This window comes from Schistocerca serialis, chromosome 8 (assembly GCF_023864345.2).
Source record: "Schistocerca serialis cubense isolate TAMUIC-IGC-003099 chromosome 8, iqSchSeri2.2, whole genome shotgun sequence".
Lineage (NCBI taxonomy): Eukaryota > Metazoa > Arthropoda > Insecta > Orthoptera > Acrididae > Schistocerca > Schistocerca serialis.
Genome location: NC_064645.1, coordinates 615,523,814 through 615,550,373, shown reverse-complemented (window position 1 = coordinate 615,550,373; position 26,560 = coordinate 615,523,814). Strand labels below are relative to the sequence as shown.

The window sequence follows — 26,560 nt, the reverse complement described above, 5'->3', positions numbered from 1 at the left end:
AGGAGGTACCATTCAGGACACGGAGGGCATTGAGCGATCGCAGACAGCGAGCCGAAAGATAGGAAACGTGGGAGGACCAGCACAGTTTTCTGTCAAACATAAGACCCAAGAATTTAGCGACGTCCGAAAACGGAAGGTTGACAGGTCCTAGATGTAAGGAGGGTGGAAGAAACTCCGTACGTCGCCAAAAATTAACACAAACGGTCTTACTGGGAGAAAAACGGAAGCCGGTTTCGGTGCTCCAAAAGTAGAGGCGATTGAGACATCCTTGAAGACGTCGTTCAAGAAGGCTGGTCTGTTGAGAGCTGTAGTAAATCGCAAAATCGTCCACAAAGAGGGAGCCCGAGACATCAGGAAGAAGACAATCCATAATTGGATTTATGGCAATAGCAAACAGTACAACACTTAGCACGGAGCCCTGGGGTACCCCGTTTTCTTGGGAGAAATTAAGGGAGAGAGTAGTGTTCACCCGCACTCAAAATGTGCACTCTGCCATAAATTCGCGAAGAAAAATGGGCAGCCGACCTCGAAAGCCCCAAGAGAACAGTGTGCGGAGGATAATTGTCCTCCAACAGGTATCATATGCTCTCTCCAGATAAAAAAATATTGCTACTATTTGGCGTTTCCGGAGAAAATTGTTCATGATATAAGTGGAGAGAGAAACAAGATGGTCAACTGCAGAACGATGCTTTCAGAAACTGCATTGGGCAGGTGTTAAAAGACTGCGGAACTCCAGCCACCAAGCTAAACGGCAATTCACCATACACTCCAAAACCTTACATACACTACTCGTGAGAGAAATGGGGCGATAGCTAGAGGGGAGATGTTTGTCCTTTCCAGATTTCAGAACGGGAACGACGATAGCTTCCCGCCATCGTCTGGGAAAAGTACTGTCGGTCCAAATTCGATTATAAATGTGAAGAAGGTAACGCAGACTATGGGTTGATAAATGCAGCAACATTTGGATGTGGATACCATCCGGTCCTGGGGCGGAGGAGCGAGAAGAATAGAGTGCATGTTGGAGTTCCCGCATGGAGAAAACAGTATTATAGCTTTCGCGATTTTGAGAGAAGAAAGCAAGAGGTTGCACTTCCGCTGCACGTTTCTTCGGGAGAAACACTGGCGGATTATTTGAAGAACGTGAAATCTCAGCAAAGTGTTTACCCAAGGAGTTAGAAATTGCGACGGGGTCCACTAACGTATCACGCGCGACAGTGAGCCCAGAGACCGGGGAGAAACTAGGCGTGCCTGATAACCGTCCAATCCGACTCCAAACTTCCGAGGAGGGAGTGAAGGTGTTAAATGAGCTAATAAAGAATTTCCAGCTTGCCTTCTTGCTATCGTGGATGATGCGACGGCATCGCGCATGGAACTGCTTATAGCGGATACAGTTGGCCAAAGTAGGATGGTGGCGGAAAACGCGAAGAGCATGTCGCCGCTCACGTATTGCGTCACGGCATGCCTCATTCCACCAAGGAACTGGGAGGCGCCGGGGCAATTCGGAGGTGCGTGGTATTGAACGTTCCGCAGCTGTAAGAATAATGTCTGTAATATGTGTGACCTCATCGTCGACGCTAGGAAAGCGACGGTCATCGAATGTCGCTAGAGACAAAAAAAGTGTCCAATCGGCTTGGGCAAACTTCCAGCGTCGTGGGCGCATATAGGGTAGTTGAGGCTGCAGTCTAAGGACACATGAAAAGTGATCACTCAAGTGTGTATCATCAAGGGCGAACCATTCGAAGCGCCGAGCTAGCGGAACAGTACCGACCGAAAGGTCCAAGTGAGAGAAATTTGTCGTGGAGGCAGACAAAAAAAAGGCAAACTAGATCCGCTTGGTGGAAGACGTCTAGCAATAGTGAGCCACGTGGACAAGGATGTGAAGATCCCCAAAGCGGGTGGTGGGCATTGAAGTCCCCAACCAGCAAATAGGGGGGTGGAATCTGACCAAGAAGATGAAGGAGATCAGCTCGTGCCATTGGTGTGGACGATGGAATGTATACAGTACAAAGAGAAAAGGTATATCTAGAAAGGGAAAGACGGACAGCGACAGCTTGGAAGGAAGTGTTTAAGTGGATTGGGTGATAATGGAGAGTATCATGGAGAAGAATCACGAGTCCTCCATGGGCTGGAGTGCCTTCAACAGAGGGGAGATCAAATCGGACGGACTGAAAATGGGGGAGAACCCCTGCCTCCCTATCCTTCCACTCACCCCCTCTGCCACAACCAATCCACCTGCCAACAAATAACAATGGCACTGTCAGTCTAGCCAGCACCATGTAAGGGTGTGTGTGTGTGTGTGTGTGTGTGTGTGTGTGTGTGTGTGTGTGTGTGTGTATCCAGTTTTTTACTCTAGCTCATCAATGGATAACTCCAAAAGCTAGCAAGTTTTCTTTCTTTTGTGTATGCCGATTGGCAACTCAAAACTTCTGCTTTCAGTGTGTGGTCTCCTTTAATTCTAAAGTATTTACATTCTACACAAACTTTCCTATTTATTTACAGATTTTATTATTAAAGTTAATAAAACAATATTGATAATCATGTGGAAATTAGTAAAGTTTGGCCAATTAGCTACATATGAACAACATATTTTAGATAAAAAAGAAATACAATTTCTATGCATTTTTCTTCCTTTTTTATGGAGGGACTAAAGGCACTCTTTTCTCTTTTCCTACTAATCCCAAATTACACACAAGAAATTTTTTGTGCAGCTTAACCCAACTGATGAGCAGTACACAGAAAAAAAATCAAACTTGAAAAATACGAGACACCCTACTGGTAGTGGAGTTGTGGACGCCCAGTCTTAAGTTGACGAGTGGAAGGTACTACAGATTAAAGTCACTCGCGAATGCCATATGCTGTGATGAAAAAATGTTAAGTCAGTGACTATGCACTATGAAATGGACTGTGTCTCAAAGAATAGGGGTCTTGGCTTAGCCAACCACATCATGAGCACCGGACAAAGTATTAATAACAATAATTAATAATAATAAAACTCCAATCTCAACATCTGTCATTAGCAGCCACCTGCCATATATCAGTTGTATTACGATTTTTCAAGTAAGGCAGCCTTCTGTCTACATCTACTTTTAGCTCACCAGCTACTGGTGACAGCGCAATGCAAGTCACTGATTCAAACAAATGCCCAAAAGAAAGTTTTCAAAATTGTTGCTCAGCAAGCAAGGATCCAATCTTCCAGCAGCACAGAGCTCAGAGGGTTTGTTAGGTTTTTTGTTCTCGTAACGAAGAGCTTTACTTCACCCATTTTTCCATCTGAGAGCTGAGTCTACCAGTACCTGCATGTTGTAATACAGAAAATGGTCACGGCGAAATCCAATACACTACATTGTGGCACTTCAAAGTGACACCAAAACAAATTCTCATTGCTCTGTTAAGGGGACTTGTACGTGAATAACTGTAAAAAAATCGATTTTTTAATTTTTGTCTTAAAAATTTCTCTTTAGTTTTCTGAATCAGAAAAAGTTTACTTCCAAGAAAATGGACCACAGAAAGTACCAAAATTAGAGCAATTTAAAAGTGGCTGCACGCACCACGAAGTCCCCCTGGCACAAAGTCAGCGCTATTAAAATAACCTGTGAAAGCTTTACAGTTGCTTATCTTTCGTTTAGTCATTGTTTGCTGTTGTTTCTGTGCTAATATTTTGTTTTCAGTGAAGAAATTATGTGCGTGAGTTTCTTACACTTGAAAGCAATGGGAAGAATTAAGAAGTTCAGTGTTACATAAAGTAAATTTTATAGAAATCAGTTCACCAGACGGATTAACTCTGCTGATACTGAAATACAACATGATACAACACTTGAATCCGCTTCAACTGCTCCAAGTGCTTTGAAGCTAAAACTGAAATATTTGGACAATGTACTTGAGAGTATTAAATGTTGATAATATAGAGATGCCAACGATTGATTAAGATTGTATTATTGTTGAACTCTCTGCTCTATCTGAACTAATAAATAAAGCTCTGCAGAGTAAGGAATGTGGCAATAGTGGTGTGAGGGTAGTTGAGTAGATATGTGTTAGAAGAGGTTGTGCATCAAAATTAAGAATTGTTTGTAATTTAAGCGACTATGGTTATACTTGTGGCATAACTAAACAGAGAGTGTATAACACAAATATTAAACTAGCTTATGCTATGATCTGTACAGGCAAAGGGTATAAAAGTGCACAAATTTTCTCTACTCTTAAGGACTTAACTCCCCCTACACAGTTTTACAGTTACAATTAAATTATTCTACAGACTTTAGAAGAAGTAGCAAATAATAGTATGAAAAATGCTGTTCAGGAAAGTGTAGTCATGAATGACAGCAATACATGTATGTCTGCAACCTGGATGCATCCTGGCAATGAAGAGGCCGTAGTTCACTTAATGGTGTAGTGACAGCTACCTCCTTGGACAATGGTAAAGTCATTGATGTGAAATGTATTACCAAGTACTGTCATGACTGCCCTAGTGGAACTGAAAATCATAAATGTTTGATTAATTTTAGTGGTTGTAGTGGAGGGCTGGAATATGGAGGTGTTGTGAAGATATTTCAAAGGTCAGTGGAGAAATATGGTATGATGTATACATCTTAACTAGAAGAAGGAGACTCAAAAGGGTACCAAAAAGTTTGTGAATCCAAACCTTATGCTGACACAAAAATTGAAAAAACTGCAATGTGTTGGACATGTCCAGAAAAGGTTAGGTACAAGACTGAAGAATTTGAAGAGGAATTTAAAGGGAAAGAAATTAGCTAATGGTAAGTACATTAGTGGACATGGTCAGCTTACAGACAAAGAAATAGACAGGTTGTAGTGTTATTATGGACAAGCCATAAGACAACATAAAAATGACGTTGAGGGAATGAAAAGGCAGTATAGGCTACCTTCTTTCATAAATCCTCTACAGATGACAACCCATGTCATGCACTCTGCCCAACTGGCATTGAGTGATTCATGGTGTGGCTACCAGAGGGCTATCACCCAAGGTTGGACCTACAATCATAAACAGTCTTTGCCATTTGCTAAAATGGAAGTTATAAAACCTATACATAGGGATCTTAGTGTCACAGGATTATTAGACAAATGTTTAAATGGTAGGACTCAAAATCCAAATGAAAGTTTCAACGACTGTACATGGGAACAGATACCAAAAACCTTTCCAGTATGATTAAATACTTTGAAAATAGGTTGCTAGATGCTGTTCTATGTTTCAATGATGCTGAAGTGCCAAGGCTTAATGTTATGGAACTGAGGGGAGCACCTGGTGGACTAAATAGAGCTCTAATAGCCATTGGCCATACAAGACTCTTCAAAGCAAAAAAATTCAGTGCTGGTAGCCACCAAAGAAGCAAGAATAAGAAAAAGAAGTGTGAACAAGAGTAGCGAGGAAGAACAACACAGGAAAAAAGATGAATATGGACCTGAGATGCATTAGTACCATGCATGTTTAATAGAAAAAGCAAGTTTCAACTTTAACTTGAATTTACCGAAAGTTAAATTGTTTCATGTTCTGGTACACTTTGGCTAAAAACTATTAAAGAGAGAGAGCTAAAATTTTGTATACTGTCTTAAAATATACATAACTAAAAAGTAGACTATGTTTGTGACTTAACTTCGAAAATAAAATGCATTTTTGAAGAAAAACCCTGAATTCACTTCCAAAATTTTTGATAATCTTACTTAAAATTTTTTGTACAACAATTTATGACAGCACTATCTTTTCCATAGTCTGCTTAAAAGATAATAGTGTAAAGAACTTACAGAACAAAATAAACCCTCTACTTTTTTTTTATATTTTGAGTAATGTGTACCTACGATGTACATAAATAATTAGTGTTGTTTATTTCACTTTCAACAAAAAAATACAATTAATAAGAAGTGTGAGAGCTAAAGCTGTGGTTCATACATAAAAATGTTCCCCAAAGATGTCTTAAAAAATGGTAAGCATTATATGGGCTTACAAATCTTATTCTTCAAGTTAACACTGTTTAGAAAACACAATTTTTTCAAGATTTCCCCTGGTATTCATGCACCAGTCCCCTTAAACTGAATCTGGGAAACAGGGTAATACCCTGAGTCAAGCTGTGCATGAGAATCTCAATGGAGATAGTGAACTATCATCTTCTCTATGTTCTTGCTTAATTGCTTCCAGTGTGGGTTTAGGAGATATTCTTATACTAAGGGTGGAGTAAATGTCATGGTATGATAGGTGGAAGAGCCAGAGGCAGTTATACACAAGTAACACCTCGTAGATGTATTTACCAGCCTCGGTAATACTCATGACACTACTTGGAGGCATTCTAGGGTAGCTCTGCCAACATGGATTTGCATGACATGTCAACATATTTGAATAATCTTTGCTAGTTAGAAACATTTCAAGTACCAAGTTAGGGGAGATCGATCATACCATGTTATTTGAACATTGTATACACCAGGAGAAACTCTGGTCTCACAATCATATTAGTTTGAGTATCAGAACAGTGTCCCTGAATAAAGCATCTAAGATGTCACCATCACTGAGCTCTAATCTTCAACACCATTATGTCCACAATAAGGAAGCCATTTCAGGAATCCTTATTTGTGGATGTGGGGACAATTTTGCTACATTTTGCTCCTTCCTGAACCATGTAACAGTAGTTGGAGGGATGGAATGTACACACTAGGATAAAGTTCTCAGCAAAAAAGTTAATTTGCATGGAGTTTCACAATGTCTGATATTTATTCAATACAGCTGGATTGATGTGGGACACCAATCTGGGAGTAAAACAGTGGGCTTCATGTTTGTTTGTAAATTAATATTGTTATTGGACTGAAAGCACTTAAAATCGAGGTCCCTTGAAGCATTTAATATCATGAAAGGTCTTAGCCATGGGTCCCTCGAAGCAAGCAGAATATGTGCGGTTCAGTTTTTGAGCTTTTGTGCGGTTCCAGCTGGGTTATATGTACCACACACATGATTGAGCAAGAACTTTGTTTGATCATTACAGATGCTATCATGAGGAGATCAGCTTGGTTCCAGATATCTACACAGTCCCATAACCAGTTTTTGCACCACACTTGTGAGCTGCTGCTGTCTCATCTGGCTGCAGCTCCTCATGGTGTGACAAGCTCATAGGTTCTTTGTTTATGCACAGTGCCGAGCATTCAATCTGTGTGAGCACCCACATATGGAAATATTATTCGCAAATAATTTACAAGCAATAACACCATTTGGGATCCATGTCAAATTATAGCTAGTGGTATTTGGTGTGAACCATCTCTCAGCCCCTGCCTGGGAAGGGGGGATGGAGAGGGAGGAGAGGAGCCAGCAGCCACCCTGGCATAAACAGAGTAACTACGTAACTATTTACATTGTTGGGTCTAAATAGGTATCTGCGTAATCAGTGTAAGACCAAAAGACTTACTACTTCCCACAGATGAGACTATGAAAATTGTGGTGATCAACTGCCAAAGCGCTCTTGAAAAGCAACAGACATCACATAATGCTAGCCACTGAAAATTGGCTAAAATCCAAATTGATAGCAATGAGATTTTTGGGATAAACCTAAGTATATATCAAAAAGTTACGCTAATGGGAAATGCAGGTGGTGTATTTGTCGCAACAGAGAAGCAACTCATATCCACTGAAATAGAAATTGAAGCTGCATGTGAGATAATCTGGCCAAGACTCACTATAGAGGGTGGGCATTTAATTTATGATTGAGTCCTTCTGCTGAATACCACACTCATTGATAAGATACTGGGAAAGTGAAATCAGTCTACAAAGGAGACTGCAACTGACTGAAGAATATTTTTCAATTGCACCACAATAGAATAGCAGGTTATATTAAACAGGTAGAAAAAATGAAAGCACAAGTGGTTACAGTTATGTTTGACTCACGGGAAATCATTGCAGAAATGCTAATTAATCTGAAATGGGAGATGCTTGCAGACAGCCATCAATCATCCTCTGAATGTTTACCCACTTATAAAGCTTCAAAAATAAAAATTATGTGAGGAACCTAAGATATACTAGTCCTCTATATATTACACCTGTAAGGACAGTGAAGACAAGATGAGAATAATTAATGCATGCACAGGCACATTTAAGAAACCACTCTTCCTGCACTCCATGTGCAAATGGAATGAGAAAAAAATGTGAATCATTCTGTGCCACGCACTTCACAGAGGTTTGCATAAAATCTGTATAGACGTAATTCAGTAAATGAGCTATCCCACTTCTCAGTGAAAAACATCCAGGTATAGTTTACCAATCGTATTATGTTTTACACGATATAGTGAACAACGTAAACTCCAAACTTCAATATGGGCCTGTCATCTCTCAGCTTCATCTAAATACTTCTTGGCTACCGGATGAAATGGAACATGTTCAGCTTTGAAGCAATTGGACAATGGACTCCTAGTTATATGAAGCAGTGTCTTGTGAGGCTTTTGGATAAATGCCTTACAAAGAAGAGCTACGTGAGAATTCAGACCTCACACTTATTTCATTTCAACAGCAAGCACTACCACATGATAAGTATACGTTAAAATCCAAGGAACAACAATCTTGCTTAATGCAGTAAAGAAATAAACATTGAACTGAATTGAATTTGTCTTTGGGACGGGCAGTGTTCGTTATTTGGTCTAACAAAGCTCTATGCTACTTTTCGTTACGATGGGTACGCGCTTTCGGCTTTAGGAAATTACGATGAACTAAATAACGTAATTTAACATTTTTGCGAATAGTACCACGGTTGATTATATTTGCTGGTTTTTACCTGTTTAAACTCATCTTCTGGATCTGACATGGCTTTGTAATTTTTCTGCCGACAGTTATTCCATATTTCTATCTGCAATTGTTCACTATCACCCGCTCCTCATATTGTTATAAACAAACATCGCACGTTGTTTGTCTTTTGTTCACTTCGCAAGCAGCGCAATCTGTGTTGCGTACTTCAAATAACGGGAATGGGTGTTTGACAGGAAGAGTTGATTAAAGTTGTTAAATGTTTATGAATTCATATATTTTTAGATCTATTTCTTTTGTGACCAGTATAAAGTTTTAAACTGCTCTCGCTAAAAGTTTGGTTCGTTACATTTTCAAACTTCCGACTTTCCGAGAAAAATGTCGCAGGAGATACGTGACTTTTAGGTTAAGACAATATACGGGCTTAATCCTTTTTTCATGTGTGATGCCTTCGTTGTGAATATAACAGTCTGTGCCATGCCATGGAGGGCCGATCGCTCGATCCATACGAACAGCAATTACTTGCAGTGTTTGAAAGCTGTGATGAACAAAACACAGGGAGCCTTGACAGAAAAAGCCTTGAACAACTCTGCTCCAAGTTGCAGCTTGAGGAACAAGGTCTGGAACTGATGGATTACCTTTTGGGAAATGATAAGTCCTCCAGGAGAGTGACGTTCACTGAGTTTAAAGACGGTCTCTTAACAATGTTAAGAGAAGGACAAAAGAAATGGGACTCTGGGGGTAGAGGATCCCCCGGTAATTATTAACACTCCTTTCTTTTTACTAATGTGCATGTTTCAGAAGATTGTAGAGAATTTGTGTACTAGAATGTAAGATTCCTTTTAACAAGAGTAATTAACAAATGCCTCCTGTATATGTCAGCCTCCCTTTTACTCTATGAAATATCATGGCTATGAATATGGAAAATGAGATTTATTTTTTCTGCTTAGTATAATCATAGCTTTATTTGGCTACGAAAAACTAATATATGATAAAGTTGTCTAGGTTCTTAATAAATTGTCCATTAACTCATCTTAAACTGAAATGCATGGTTTTTCTCTTTATCCATTGCTTTGCATGTCATAATATATCAGTTGTTGCTTCTCCTCCTATTATTTGTCATAAGCAGCTAAAGTGACTTAAAGTAAGAATCAAGCAGGGCCTAAGAAAACATTGCTAACTATATCCAAATGTTTTTAATTAACTGGTTCAAGTCACACTACAAGTAGTAAGAAGCTTTTGAACAATTGGAGAGTGTGAAGCTTGGAGGAAAGAGCATAGACATTCTGGTGATAAAGCTATTCAAGGCAATGTCATGCAGTCGGCTAATGGTGTCAGTCCTGCCTCACACCATTTTAGCACTATCTTATCATTCATTGTTTTCCATTTATGCACAATACTGAGTATGATATATAAAGTTTAGCTTGGTCTTGGAGTAATAACTTATCTGTCCCTATTTTATCTGCACTCTCTTCACACTTTCAACCACCTTATTCCACCTGTTAAAGGTTTTTGTTAAATTCAAAACTTTGAGAAAGCATTTTATGGTATTCTTTCTTAATTTCTTCCCCCATCAGTTTTATCCAAAATCAGACCTGCTTCCCAGATCTTTTTCTTTAACTTTTCTGAAGCCGAATTATCTTTCTAAATATTATTCTAAACCTGAATGTCACATTGCTTGTCCATATGGCCTTAATATTATTAAATTACATGGTTATCTTTTAAAAACAGATTTTACTGTTAATTAAATCAATGTTATGCCTCAAATGTGTCGAAAACTCACAGGCCCACTGTTGGTTTGTGTCATGGGGGTCAAATAAATGGCTATTTCTCCAGAAGTATTGAATTAATTACCATGAAACATTACCAATGTTCATTGGGAATATATGTGATCATTCAAACAAAATTTCATCAAAATATGTGTTGCTTATGTGGAAACCTCTAGACCACTTGGCATGGAATGACCTACCATTCTCAGAATTTTCAGTGTCCACCAATTTTTATTTCATCTCTGTTCAAATGTACTTCATCTGTTGTTGTGATAGTTCACACCTGATAATGGCCTGAAGCTAGTTAGCGAGTAAATAAAAACATTAAGAAACTGTTCAGTTTGTTTTGTGGTTCTTATTTCATTCTGCCAAACACTGATGGTGGATTATATTAGCCCAAATTTTAATTTATTCTTTTTTATCTTCTATGTCTCTTCTCTGAACTGTTCTCTGCACTTCCCAACTTAGTGGTTGATTACTGCCTCAAAGAATTTACAGTATTTCTCATATTTTCTGAATTTTCCAGTTTCTGTTTCCAAATATTGCAGCTCTTTCTTAATACATCCATACAAAATTAAGCTAGGCCTATGTATTGCTGTAAGGTTATGATCAGAGCCCACAAATTACTATTGTTGTTATTGTTATTCATATTATCATTATTATGTATGTTGTTCATTATTTACCAATTGGAGCAGTGACCAGGCATGTAGAAACTACAGGAAATTGCTTAATTCATATTAGCAAACATGTACAGTTCATACTTACACACGCAATGTTGCGTTCCGACACTGCCACCATACTGAGGTGCTTGGTGATCTTGGATGGGAAAGTGTGGTGGGGAAACAGACTGGGTGTGGAGTGAGGAATGAAAGGAATGGGAAGGGTTGGGAGGAAGTGGGTGGCTGATAATATTGAGTTAGAGTAACTTAAGAGTTTCCAGGGGCAGGTTAAGAGAATGTTAGGAAAAATCTAGAGAGAAAACAGAAAGAAAAAAGGGCAGATAGGAAATAGAATATCCAGGGTAAGAGAAAGAATAGAGACGAGGAAAGTGTCAAAGTAGTGTACAAGGATGGAACAGAAAAGTAATTGGGCATTAGAGTGAGAGCAGGTGGATGTGAATAAAATGGGTACAGGTAGTGGCAGTTGTAGAGGGAATGTAGGCAATGGATGTTAGGGAAATCAGTAATATTTTGCAAGGAGCATTCCCACTTGTGCAACTTCCTCATGTTCTTAAATGAGGCATATCCTCTCTACAGTACTTTTCAGTGCTTCCAAGGTAGTATTCCGCTGTCCACAAAACTAACTAATTTAGTCCTCCTCCTCCCGCCCCCCTTCCCGCCTCTCCTCTTTTTCCACCAAATGCTGACGGGCCCTATGCCCGTGGAAGACTCATATGCAACCCCTACCCCATAGATTTGTGAACCATGTTCTGTCTAGCCATCAAATGGAGTCCTATGTAAAAACAGCCACTTCGTATATCAGCTTCTCTCTCTCTTATTTACATATAATTTCTTGTAAAGTAAAATAGGCATGCTTTTCTGGAAATAAATGTGTATGGGGAGAAAGGTAATGATTATTCGTTTTGTGTGATCCTCAAAACTGTGATGTATTTCCTTATGAGGAACTAGATCACTGACAGTGAGTGGATTTCTTGAGACATTTCAGATGAAAGTTATTTCTCATCTCTGTATGTAAACAGTAATTTCCTGGAGTGAGGGAGGATGGAAGGGATTTTTGGTTGGGGAATGTAAAAGATCTGATGTAGGTGGCCAGGTAAATGTCAGTTTTTCACACATATATCGTGATGAGTATTCTCCGTTGCCCATAGGCTTCAGCACATAATGTTTATTATTTGACTAGTTTCCTGTACCTCACCTATTATAGAACACATCATCTGGTTTAAAATATGTTTTTTCACAGTGAGTATTTAGTTATGTGCTCAACATTTACATCATTGGCCACCTTTGCTGTGAAATTATTTACTTATGCAACAGTCTCTTTACAACTTCATCTGAATGGCCATTATCAAATGGTATACTGCAAAGTGCAAAAATTGTGTGCGTGTAATGGAACTCGCATCATCCCATGTATATACCAGTTATATAATGAAATAAAAAATTAAATACGATCTATTATTTATGCTATGCTTTAGCACATTACACATTGCCAACATATTCATATGTTGCGTATTTAAACTGTAAGTATGCACCTACATCAAGCAACAGTAAGACTATGTACTTCATGGAAATTGCATAAATTATGCATACTGTTACCATTGTTCACATCTTTCACACAAATCAAATCGAATCACTACTTTTGTAGTATGTTGTATAGCCTACATGACAACCGAGTAAGTGCCAGGAAATAGATTCCCATGTTTTTATTTTATTTTAATGTAAATATGACATGTCAGTATATTTTCCTCAACACTTATGTCAACTGTCTTTGATACAGTATACACAAGTAGTGATTTTATGTGATTCATTTAAAAGATATTACCATCATTAGCTGAATGTATGATTTGTGCTATTTTCATAATAGCCTCGCTTTCATTTTTTTGTAAATGCATTCTTGCATGTCGACAGCCAAGATATGAAGATGGTTAGAACGTGTAATCATGTCAGACATTCTTTAGCATTTGATGTGATAAAGCACAGCATAAGTAGCTCTAGCTGTTTATTGTACTATATGCTGTGTTTTGTATTTTAATTTTTTACCCTCTACACCTCTCTCTCATGTGGTAATAGCCAAGCAACCATAATTGTGATTGTGAGTTTTACAAATAAATAATAGTACAGTCGAAAGTAACCATGATGTAATTTCAAAATTTTGTGTAACTGTGAACTCCATCCACAAAAAATGACATTATTGGCTTTTGTGTTAATATTATTGTACATTATATTCAGACATTCATAATTAGATTAAGACCAAGCAAAAAGCTTTAACTTTTTGTTTACTGCTTTCCTTGACTCCTGTCACCTTTAATTTACCAGGGAAACATTTAAATAGGTTTGTTGTTGAATGCATCTCTCCCTTCTATGCAAAAGAAACGTGAAGTGGTAATTAATTGAGGCTAGTTTTGTTCCTAATATTATATTTGTAAATGCTAGTATCACTTTCAGATCGTGGCAGTTTCGTGACAACAGATCTCATAACTAAGTAAAAGTATTGTGAGGGTGTTGTTACTGTGCCTAGATTTTGAATAATTGCTTACATATCCTACAATATTTTGAAATGTATGTACTGGCCAAATTATCATTTTTTTATTTTATTTTGCTACACAGTTTTAATTTGTAAATGTTTCCTGGATCTGTTGGCTCAGTAAAACAACACATTTTCTCAGTCTTTGAGACTATATGATGTTTTATTGAATGCATGCTGTAGAAATTTAGCTGGAAATTATTTTATTTTTGAAACCATTTTTATTGTCAGTTACTACTGAGATTTGAATACCCATATTGTTCACCCCTTTTTTCTATCGAAATGGTCTTGTAAGTAATGAAAGCCTTTTTTATCTCTGCTTTTAAACATATATACTGCAGTCTTTTTTAATCATAAAGTTCTTATGTCCTCTGAGGCTGTTATTACTTGTTAAGTTGTTTGAAATGTTTACTACAGAAAGACCGAGGGTGGACACAAGATGTAATAATTATTGAATGTTGTTGCAGACTGATGAAATTCTCTCTTCCATGTATTTTCTACCACCAGTCCAGAGACCAATCTTAATTTCTAGCTAACCATGGTGTTTCCATCCCACCTGAATTAATTTCAGTGCAAAAGACAAAATTAACATCATTATTTATCTGTACTGTTAAGCAGAGTGCTGATAGGCAGCACAGCTCAAGCTGTGGTTAATGGCTGCAGTGTTCAGCTGCAGGTGAGACCACAGAGGAAAGAGTGGCTAGCAACACTGGCTTCCATTGCTACATTAGCTTTCAGACTGTGCAAATGGTTAAAACTATGTGGTGGAATTCTCGTAGCAAGTAGACAGTTTGATTTGGTGACATAATATAAGGTGTGTCTGAGAAGTTCAATGAATGGTCTCAGAAAATAAAGGAAATGGGAGTTACAAACAAAACAGCTGTACTGATCTTCAGAGTAATCTCCATTAACTAAACTTCACTTCTGATATCGGTTGTAAAGCCATTAAAACTGTCAGCAAATGCTTCTTGTGGAATCACTCGAAGAACCACGGTCACTTATTGTTGGATATTAGCATCATTACAGGAGATGAGACCTGGTGCTACCAATACAATCCATAGCTCAATCAAGTCAGTGGCATGCCTTTCATTGTCTTCCCCACCTCCCTCAAGTAGAAGTTCGTGATGGATTGAGATTTTTTTCTCAGCAAACATTTTGTGGGGGGTGGAGAACATAATGAACATAACACCATTGCCTGTTGCATGGTCTCTGGATTGACTGCTACCACCAGGTATCATCCCCTGTAATGATGTGGATATCCAACAATGTGTGGCCATCGTGCTTTGAGTAATTTCACAAGAGGCGTTTGCTGACAGTTTCCAATAGCTTTAAAACCAATGTCAGAAGTGTTTTGTAGCTAATGGTGATTACTTTAAAGGCCAGTAAAGGTATTTTGTTTTTGAGACCACTCACTTAACTTTTCAGATGCGGCTTTTATCTGCTTATGAGTACTCATTCCACAGTTGAAAATTATTTTGATATGTTAGTTACATTTTATATACAGCAACACCTGCCCCTAAGTGCAACAAATGCAAAGTAGCCAGTGGCTGAAAAATTTGCTGCAGATTCTTCAGATTCACTGCAAATTCTTGTATGTGGAAGTGTGCTTGCATGTACTGGCTGTAGCAGTGCAACTACACTTGGAGACAACTAACCATTCTGAGTGGGGACAGGCTGTAGCATCAAACTTGCTCTTCATTTGACCAGTATGATGTAATAATTCACAGTTCAGAGCTGCAGCACAGCTGTCATATTCAGAGGCTGCAAGCTCTGTTCTATTTGTTGAGGCCTTAAATGTTAATCACCTTTGAAGTTAGTTGATATGCCAGTGATGATGAATTTTTCCTTTCACCAAATTGTCAGTTGCTGTTCACGTTGGTTGTATGTTAATTACAGATATTGCAGGTGCTTTGTTTCTCATCTTTTTACTTAGCAGTTTCTGTGATATTGCCAGTTCTATTCATATTCATTCCTCTATTAATAGTGCCTGCTCGTATTTCAGTATTAGTATTTTTCAGTTTTTTATTTATTATATTGCAGATCGAGAAGTGTCCCCAAAATTTGTTTTTGGGCAGAAAAAATATGGACGCCGCTCTAAACCAGAAATAAAAGACAAGGATCCTCGTAATAAGGATGCTGCTGTTGATTCTGACACTGAAATTCTTATAAGTATGGATGGGGATGTCAAAGATATCATAATGGTAATGGTATGATACATAACATTTCAGTTTTTTGGCAAGTTAATTTTTCATCTGTGAATGAGCCCATTGCAATACATATTTTCTAATTAACTATTCTTCAAGTTGGAAATTCCAGGATAGACACAAGAAACTGAAACAAGTAAAGTGAACCACTCATTTGCAGCTGGATGATGTATGGCACAAAAACACAAGCAATAGCTCAGAAAATGATGATTTTGGAAATTTTCTGAGCTGTTCTGCTTGTTTATGCACCATCCATCAATCAGCTGCAGGTGACTCATTGCCTTTTCTCATTTTTTGTTTATCCTGTACTCTGAAAAGGCGAAATACAGGACAGGTTAGAAGTAGCGACAGGAAACTTTCTGACATGATAACATGAAAAATAACGTGAAATTGGCAGCTTTATAAAATATTGCAAAATCGATGATTTTTAAGGTTGGTGTGTAATCTTAAGATAAATGAACATTTCCCTCATAACTATAGGTGATACTAACACTAAAAGTGTCAAAAAAATAGTATTGGATTTGGAAGAAAGTAACATTGGTAAAGGGAAAAAAACACAAAAATTCAGAAAACAACAAATTTAACAAAAAGAAATAACACCAAGTTTGGCAAAAAACCTGTGAATTTGGCTAAAAAGGTAACACTGAATTTACCAAAAAAGGTAAAATGAAATCTGGCAAAAATAACAGCAAATTTGGCAAAAAGTAGCATAGATTTGCCAAAAATAGCAGCAAATTTCCCAAAAAATAAAGCAAAAATGACCCCAAATTCAGCAAAAAATAAACAATGCTATGAAAAGGATAGTTGCTACTCACCATATAGTGGAGATGCTGAGTCGCAGATAGGCACAACAAAAATACTCCAGAATGAAATTTTCACTCTGCAGCAGAGTGTGTGCTGATATGAAACTTCATGGCTGAGTAAAACTTTCTTCCAGGAAAGCTAGTTCTGCAAGGTCTGCAGAAGAACTTTTGTGAAGTTTGGAAGGTAGGAGGTGAGGTACTGATGGAATTAAAGCTGTGAGGAAAGGTTGTGAGTCAGGCTTGGGTAGCTCAGATGGTGGAGCACTTGCCCATGAATGGCAAAGGTCCTGAGTTCGAGTCTCGGTCTGGCACACAGTTCTAATCTGCCAGGAAGTTTCATATCACTGCACACTCTGCTGCAGAGTGAAAATTTTGCTCTGGAAACATCCCCCAGGCTGTATCTGAGCCATGTCTCCACAATATCCTTTCTTCCAGGAGTGCTAGTTCTGCAAGGTCTGCAGGAGAGCTTCTGTGAAGTTTGGAAGGTAGGAGGCAAGGTAGTGGCGGGATTGAAGCTGTGAAGATGGGTTGTGGGTTACACGAAAGGCAAAGATCCCAAGTTGAAGTCTCAGTCTGACGCACAGTTTTAATGTGCCAGGAAGTTTATTAGCAAAAAGACTGTCAGAAAATGAGTGTTCAGCTAACAAGGACTTCGTCGGAGATAGAACGCATACACACACATGCAAACACAACTCTCACACTCGACAGCAGTCTCTGGCTGCAGAGGCCACACTGTGAGCAGCAGTATGTGATGAGAGATGCAAATGTGTGGCGGGAGTGAGGAACAGGCTGGGATGGGGAGAGGCAGGGATAACAGGGTAGGTTGGGCAACAGTAAAGTGCTGCTTGTGGGAGCACACAGGGATGAGGTGGAGAGAGGTTGGGGTAGCTAGGTGCAGTCAGGTGGTTAGACCGAGGGCGTCCGCCTACTTAGCAGGGTGGCAACATGCTTGCCTCCCATGCATTGGGCCAGGTTCCATTCCCGGATGGATTGGAGATTTTCTCCCCTCGTGGACTGGGTGTTGAGTTATCATCATCATCATTTCATCCTCATCAGCCGAAAGTCACCCAATGTGGTGCCGATTGAAACAAGACTTTCACTTGGCAGCCGAACCCGAATGGGACGTCCGAGGAGGGGGTGGGAGGGTGTTAGAGGAAAAGGAGAGGGGTAAAAAGACTGTAGGTGCTTCAGTGGATATAGAGGACTGTGTAGTGCTGGAATGGGAACAGGGAAGGAGCTTTTAGAGGCTAAGGAAACAAAGACCAATGAAGGTTGAGACCAGAAGGGTTAGGAGAATGTAGGATATGTTGCAGGGAGAGTTCTACCCTTCGCAATTCAGAAAAACTGGTGTTGTTGGGAAGGATCCAGATGGCACAGCCTGTGAAGCAATCACAGAAATGAAGAATGTTGTGTTGGGTGGCGTGCTCAGCAATGGGATGCTCCAGCTCTTTCCTCTCCAGAGTTTTGTCAGTGGCCATTCATGCAGACAGACAGCTTGTTAGTTATTATGCTCATGTAGAATGCAGCACAGTGGTTGGAGTTTAGCTTGTAGACCAAATGACTTGTTGGACAGGTAGCCCTGTCTTTGATGGAATAGGTGATGCTTGTGACTGGGCTGGAGTAGGTGGTGATGGGACGATGTATGGGACAGGTCTTGCATCTAGGTATATTTCTGGGGTACGAGCCAGGAGACAAGGGATTGGGAGCAGGGATTGTGTAGGGATGGACATGCGTATTGTGTGGGCAATGGAATACCACCGTGGGAGGGGTGGGAAGGACAGTCCTCATTCCAGGGCATGACAAGAAGTAGTCGAAACCCTGGTGGAGAATGTGATTCAGTTACTCTTCTCCTGGGTGGTACTGAGTCACGAGGGGACTGGTCCTCTGTGGCCCGATGGTGGGACTATGGGAGGTGGTGAGTAACTGTAGAGATAAGGCATGGAAGTCCTGTTTTTGTACAAAGTTGGGAGGGTACTTATGGTCTTTGAAGGCCTCAGCGAGAGGGACTGTTCATAACTACAGATGCGATAGCCACAGGTGGCTAGGCTGCAGGGGAGGGACTTCTTCATATGGAATGGGTGGCAGTTGTCAAAGTGGAGGTATTGGTGGTGGTTGGTAGGTTTGATATGGGTGGGGTTACTGATGTAGCCATCTTTGAGGTGGAGGTTAATATCGGGTTGAATAGGACCACGTGAAGTGAAAGGGGGAGAAGGTGGATAGGATGTTCTCACCCTCAATCCAGATCATGAAGATGTCATCAGTGACTCTAAACCAGGTGAGAGATTTGGGATTCTGGGTGTTCCGGAAGGATTCTGCTAGATGGCTCATAAGTAGGTTGGTATAGGATGGTGCAATGCTAGTGCCCATAGCCGCACTCCAAATTTTTGTTGTTGTGCCTATCTGTGACCCAGCATCTCCGCTAAATGGTGAGTAGCAACTATCCTTTTCATAAAATTGTTACATTCTGTCCTGGATTTTCCATTGTTGTAAAAAATAAAACCTAATTTGTCTGAAAATAACTCTGGATTTGGGAAAAAAGGTCCAAATTTGACAAAAATATCCTAATTTCATAAAAAAGACTCCGAATTCAGAAAAAATAAAACCAAAAAGAGAAAAATACGAAATTGACAGAAACAATGAAACTGGCGAAAAATAGCACCAAATTTTGCAAAAAAGAAAAGCCAAATTTGGCAAAAATGTTGAAATTGCCAGAAAAACAAATTTTACCAAAAAACAGTATGAATTTGGCAGAAAAGTTAATATCAAATTTGGCAAAAAACTGTAACACTGAATTTGGCAAAAAAAGGTTACGTAAGATGTGGCAAAAAATATCAAATTTGGCCATAAAATAAAATGATTTCTTCCTGTCCCTAGTTGAAGCATAAATGTTATAATAATTTTCTTATACTTGTTTTGAAATTTTTGTATAAATAGTTTAGACCTTTGTCACACTAAAACAATGTTTACAGAGATCGTCACCCGACACGCCAGCTGCTGATGAGAGCCAGTTTCCAAGAAAACGAAAGACTAGCATTGATGATGGCAAGAGCTTTAAAAGATCAATTTCTCTTCCAGACAGCAAAACTCCTGGTAAAACATTTTTTTTTTTCTGTTTATGTATATTATTAAAAGAAAAGTTGGCTTTAATGATGGATGCAGTTTTAAATTGTGCATTTCATTCAGAAAGAGTTACTTTGAAGACAAGTTTGGCCAAATTCTGCGTGCTATTTCTAATATGGAGAATTTTTGTTGTATAATGATATTATTCTTTTATATATATATATATATATATATATAATCATCATCTTTGTTTTTAAATATATTGTTCCCGCGTGGAATGTTTCTCTCTCTCTCTCTCTCTCTCTCTCTCTCTCTCTCTCTCTATATATATATATATATATATATATATATATATATATATATATATATATATATATATATATATATATATATATAAAAAAATAGAGGGAAACATTCCACGCGGGAAAAATATATTTAAAAACAAAGATGATGTGACTTACCATACGAAAGCGCTGGCAGGTCGATAGAAACACAAACAGACACATACATACACACAAAATTCAAGCTTTCGAAACAAACTGTTGCCTCATCAGGAAAGAGGGAAGGAGAGGGAAAGACGAAAGGAAGTGGGTTTTAAGGGAGAGGGTAAGGAGTCATTCCAATCCCGGGAGTGGAAAGACTTACCTTAGGGGGAAAAAAGGACGGGTATACACTCACGCACACACACACACATATCCATCCACACATATACAGACACAAGCAGACATATTTAAAGACAAAGAGTTTGGGCAGAGATGTCAGTCGAGGCGGAAGTGCAGAGGCAAAGATGATGTTGAATGACAGGTGAGGTATGAATGGCAGCAACTTGAAATTAGCGGAGATTGAGGCCTGGTGGGTAACGGGAAGAGAAGATATATTGAAGAGCAAGTTCCCATCTCCGGAGTTCGGATAGGTTGGTGTTGGTGGGAAGTATCCAGATAACCCGGACAGTGTAACACTGTGCCAAGATGTGCTGGCCATGCACCAAGGCATGTTTAGCCACAGGGTGATCCTCATTACCAACAAACACTGTCTGCCTGTGTCCATTCATGCGAATGGACAGTTTGTTGCTGGTCATTCCCACATAGAATGCATCACAGTGTAGGCAGGTCAGTTGGTAAATCACGTGGGTGCTTTCACATGTGGCTCTCCCTTTGATCGTGTACACCTTCCGGGTTACAGGACTGGAGTAGGTGGTGGTGGGAGGGTGCATGGGACAGGTTTTACACCGGGGGCGGTTACAAGGATAGGAGCCAGAGGGTAGGGAAGGTGGTTTGGGGATTTCATTATGATGAACTAACAGGTTACGAAGGTTAGGTGGACAGCGGAAAGACACTCTTGGTGGAGTGGGGAGGATTTCATGAAGGATGGATCTCATTTCAGGGCAGGATTTGAGGAAGTCGTATCCCTGCTGGAGAGCCACATTCAGAGTCTGGTCCAGTCTCGGAAAGTATCCTGTCACAATCCTACTCCCAACATCACCACTGCTGAAGCCCAGGCTATCCGTGATCTGACTCCCAACATCACCCCTGCTGAAGCAAAGGCTATCTGTGATCTGAAGGCTGACCGATCCATCGTCATTCTTCTGGCGGACAAGGGTTCCACGACCGTGGTACTTGATCGTCGGGAGTATGTGGCTGAGGGACTGCGTCAGCTTTCAGACAACACCACATACAAAGTTTACCAAGGTAACCCCATTCCCGATGTCCAGGCGGAGCTTCAAGGAATCCTCAGAACCTTAGGCCCCCTGCAAAACCTTTCACCTGACTCCATCAACCTCCTGACCCCACCAACACCCCGCACCCATACCTTCTACCTTCTTCCTAAAATCCACAAACCCAATCATCCCGGCCGCCCCATTGTAGCTGGTTACCAAGCCCCCACAGAACGTATCTCTGCCTACGTAGATCAACACCTTCAACCCATTACATGAAGTCTCCCATCCTTCATCAAAGACACCAACCACTTTCTCGAACGCCTGGAATCCTTACCCAATGTGTTACCCCCGGAAACCATCCTTGTAACCATTGATGCCACTTCCTTATACACAAATATTCCGCACGTCCAGGGCCTCGCTGCGATGGAGCATTTCCTTTCACGCCGATCACCTGCCACCGTACCTAAAACCTCTTTCCTCATCACCTTAGCCAGCTTCATCCTGACCCACAACTTCTTCACTTTTGAAGGCCAGACATACCAACAATTAAAGGGAACAGCCATGGGTACCAGGATGGCCCCCTCGTATGCCAACCTATTCATGGGTCGCTTAGAGGAAGCCTACTTGGTTACCCAGGCCTGCCAACCCAAAGTTTGGTACAGATTTATTGATGACATCTTCATGATCTGGACTCACAGTGAAGAAGAACTCCAGAATTTCCTCTCCAACCTCAACTCCTTTGGTTCCATCAGATTCACCTGGTCCTACTCCAAATCCCATGCCACTTTCCATGACGTTGTCCTCCACCTGTCCAATGGCCAGCTTCACACGTCCGTCCACATCAAACCCACCAACAAGCAACAGTACCTCCATTACGACAGCTGCCACCCATTCCACATCAAACGGTCCCTTCCCTACAGCCTAGGTCTTCGTGGCAAACGAATCTGCTCCAGTCCGGAATCCCTGAACCATTACACCAACAACCTGACAACAGCTTTCGCATCCCGCAACTACCCTCCCGACCTGGTACAGAAGCAAATAACCAGAGCCACTTCCTCATCCCCTCAAACCCAGAATCCCCCACAGAAGAACCACAAAAGTGCCCCACTTGTGACAGGATACTTTCCGGGACTGGACCAGACTTTGAATGTGGCTCTCCAGCAGGGATACGACTTCCTCAAATCCTGCCCTGAAATGAGATCCATCCTTCATGAAATCCTCCCCACTCCACCAAGAGTGTCTTTCCGCCATCCACCTAACCTTCGTAACCTGTTAGTTCATCCCTATGAAATCCCCAAACCACCTTCCCTACCCTCTGGCTCCTGTCCTTGTAACCGCCCCCGGTGTAAAACCTGTCCCATACACCCTCCCACCACCACCTACTCCAGTCCTGTAACCTGGAAGGTGTACACGATCAAAGGCAGAGCCACATGTGAAAGCACCCACGTGATTTACCAACTGACCTGCCTACATTGTGATGCATTCTATGTGGGAATGACCAGCAACAAACTGTCCATTCGCATGAATGGACACAGGCAGACAGTGTTTGTTGGTAATGAGGATCACCCTGTGGCTAAACATGCCTTGGTGCACGGCCAGCACATCATGGCACAGTGTTACACCGTCCGGGTTATCTGGATACTTCCCACCAACACCAACCTATCCGAACTCCGGAGATGGGAACTTGCTCTTCAATATATCCTCTCTTCCCGTTACCCACCAGGCCTCAATCTCCGCTAATTTCAAGTTGCCGCCACTCATACCTCACCTGTCATTCAACATCATCTTTGCCTCTGCACTTCCACCTCGACTGACATCTCTGCCCAAACTCTTTGTCTTTAAATATTTCTGCTTGTGTCTGTATATGTGTGGATGGATATGTGTGTGTGTGTGTGTGTGTGTGCGAGTGTATACCCGTCCTTTTTTCCCCCTAAAGTAAGTCTTTCCGCTCCCGGGATTGGAAATAAGTCATGTAAAGGCAGATCAGATGTGTGCACATGATCACCTGTAGCAGGGCAGACAAATGCTCCAATTGGAAAACATATTGATCTCTACTTTTTGTGTCGTGCAGTTGTGAAGGTGGACATTTCGAGCCCATTTTTGCTGAATATAAATCCTCTGTGTGCGTGTTCTGATAGGTTTTTTGTGATTCACTAAATTACTACACATTTATGCTAGTATGATTCCATTAACAGGTCTGTGGATAAACTCAGTGCTCCATTTCCTCCACCTCTCTATGGGTTGGACTTAAAAATCCCTTCACGAACTGAAAGGGAAATTAGAAAACACGAGGAAGAAAGTGGACATGCTTTAGGGTGCAAAAGTGATTTAAAAATCTGAATCTAGGGAAACGTTACCACAAAGAAATAAATGGAATTAACAACAATATAATTCCAATATACCAATGAGTTGTGAGAATAACTATGAGCGTGGGCCGGCCACTGGAGGCCAGCTGTGGGAGATGTGCGTGCATTGTGGACTCTCCCGTGCCGTCTGCTGGTGACACACACATGTACGGTATATGTATGGAGCAGTGCTAACTGACCCTCTTTTATGTTCTTCCAGTTTTATCATTCACATCAGTGTTCTGTATCTTGTTATATGGGATCCGCAATAATCTGATTTCTGTTATTGTTTAGAGGTTCATGAATAAAGCCATAGTTTTGTTACTTGGACCAGTTTCATGTATTACTTGGTTACTAAAATTGTGTTTGAGAAGTTACTTCACTAAATTAGGGTCAGCCGGGGTGGCCGAGCGGTTCTAGGTGCTACAGTCTGGCACCGCGCGATCGCTACGGTCGCAGGTTCTTATCCTGCCTCGAGCTTGGATGTGTGTGATGTCCTTAGGTTAGTTAGGTTTAAGTAGTTCTAAGTTCTAGGGGACTGATGACCTTAGAAGTTAAGTCCCATAGTTCTCAGAGCCACTAAATTAGGCTGAGATAATAGGTCCTGGCCATACTGTTGCAGAAATTGGAATATCATCTGATGATAGCTCATGAATGGTTCCTTTCTTATGTAGACAGCAAGAAGCAGGTGTTTTTTTTTAGTGGACCAAGAATATATTTGAATCTGACAGGAGTACTGTAAAGTTTTTAATTCCACCAAACCTGACTGATGGTTTCCCCTTTGTAAATAGGGCAGGTGCTGTTTTTAGAGAAGTGTAATATAGTTTAAATTATTTAGCTAATAGACTGCTCCAATGGCGTCTTATAAGTGCACATCTTGGATGTTCACAAACTACTTCTTTTTTTTCCCCCTCCCCAGTTTAAGTTGAAAGCATGAAACAGCAACTGCTGTTTAACAGTTATGATTATGAACAAATTTATACAACTGCAGCCACTGCCAATAATACCAGTAATAGTAATAAAAATGTAACAGTGACGTCTGATCTAATTTTTAATATATAGTGAGTGAATTGACATATCCGAGGAGTGTTACCATCTAACGGACTTTATGCAAACTGCCAAACTGAAAGGAACGTCACACGGTAAATCCACTTTATGCTGCTTTATTATGTACTATTCACGCCCTATTATTGTATTAAGGAAGTATTAAGGAAGTTTCCCTAAGCTGGGTGGAATTAATTACGTAAGTTTCAGTCAAAGAGTTTGTAACAAGATCCAGATTTCATTTACTACTTTAACGAAACTTCAGTACTTTCTCACAATCCAATACCAGTATTCACTTCCTATGTCAGTAAATTACTAACAGTCTATTACTTTGGGGTAAAGTTCAGTCTTCCCTGTATAATAATCAAGTAAGACAAGTTCGGGTCTTTTGCTCTCTTGGCTTTACATAATGATATACTCATGATCTACCTATTTCAAGTTTAATGATTCCTAGCAAATCGCAAATTTCCAGAAACGCACAAAACAATGTTGTCACGCCTATGTACAAGAGCACACATTGAGACACGACCTGATCCAGCAAGCGCTAGCAGCACGTTAACAATGTATGACTTTCTTCTTCTGTATTACGCAGTGTCCTCAAAGACTACTCACAAGTAGTATTCTTTAAGTTCACTCTTTCTATTCCGTGATCTATCAGTACACTACTTTGCGATGTACTATTATTTTAATTTGAAATTAATGGATTCTATTTCTTTTCTTTCCCTTTTTAAAATATTACGTAACTTTATACTGGATTTCTTTTCTATATACTTGCTACTATGCAAACGATGCTGTTCCAGTGGGACGTGAATTTGTATCTTGGATTTGGGGGCTTTTATTGGGTTTTGAGTACTATTTTATATTTTCAATTTTGTATCCTGAGGAAGCGGCATTACACCTTGTTGAGAGCCCTTCTTGGCACAAAGTAACAATGTAGATGTGATCAAACCACAGTACTGACTGTCTAGGCATGGTTGAACTACAGACTACACGCACCATGTACCTCCTTTCTGATGGAATGACTGGAGCTGATCAGCTGTCGGACCTCCTCCGTCTAACAGGCGCTGCTCATGTGAAGTTGCTTACATCTTTGGGCAAGTTTAGTGACCTCTCTGAACAGTCAAAGGGACTGTGTCTGTGATGCAATATCCACAGTCAATGTCTGTCTTCAGGAGTTCTGGGAACCGGGGTGATGCAAACTTTTTTTAATGTGTGTATTTAAAATGAAAGTATAACATTTTGTATTTGACAACAAATAAAATTTAAATGTTCCCAAAGTCTTTTGTGTGCCGAACTCTTCGGTTCAGGTGTGCCACCCTATTGGATCGCAGGTGGCATCATATCAGAATGTAGTCCACAGAACTCTAATTTGCACACTATTATGAGGAGTCTGATTGACATTGATTAATGAGTTTCCAAAAATGTTCCATGCATTTCTGGCTGATTCACTTTCTCATTGAATCCTAGGATGACTAATATGTGAATAATTTTTACAGTTTGTATGGTCATATTTAGCTCCAGTACTCACTGTGTACCCTACTCTAAGTGGACTTGTATTACAGCCAATCGTGTCCTACATCATGAGTCATGTATCCATTGTATTGTAACTTCGTGGTTATGTTAATGGCTTTTAATGAAAAGTATAGGTAATAATAGCCAAATTTCCTGTCCATTTGTCTCAAAATTCACATACTACTACAATAAGCAGGGAAACCAGGTTTCCAGCACTGTGACGTTGCTATCAGGAATGCC

General features: G+C 40.1%; 2 protein-coding genes across 2 annotated transcripts in view; one reads left to right on the top strand and one right to left on the bottom strand.

The window, feature by feature from the left end:
- Positions 1–8,912, bottom strand: part of LOC126416791 (cytochrome c oxidase assembly protein COX20, mitochondrial) — a 56,739-nt gene extending 47,827 nt beyond the window's left edge. Inside the window, exon 1 of the mRNA XM_050084659.1 lies at positions 8,757–8,912. Coding sequence (XP_049940616.1) covers positions 8,757–8,786 — 30 coding nt within the window. The 5' untranslated portion in view covers positions 8,787–8,912. The remainder of the gene's footprint in view (positions 1–8,756) is intronic.
- Positions 8,913–8,921: 9 nt separating this feature from the next.
- Positions 8,922–26,560, top strand: part of LOC126416789 (ninein-like protein) — a 145,112-nt gene continuing 127,473 nt past the window's right edge. The window contains exons 1-3 of the mRNA XM_050084656.1: positions 8,922–9,481; positions 15,736–15,896; positions 19,672–19,792. Coding sequence (XP_049940613.1) covers positions 9,208–9,481; positions 15,736–15,896; positions 19,672–19,792 — 556 coding nt within the window. The 5' untranslated portion in view covers positions 8,922–9,207. The remainder of the gene's footprint in view (positions 9,482–15,735; positions 15,897–19,671; positions 19,793–26,560) is intronic.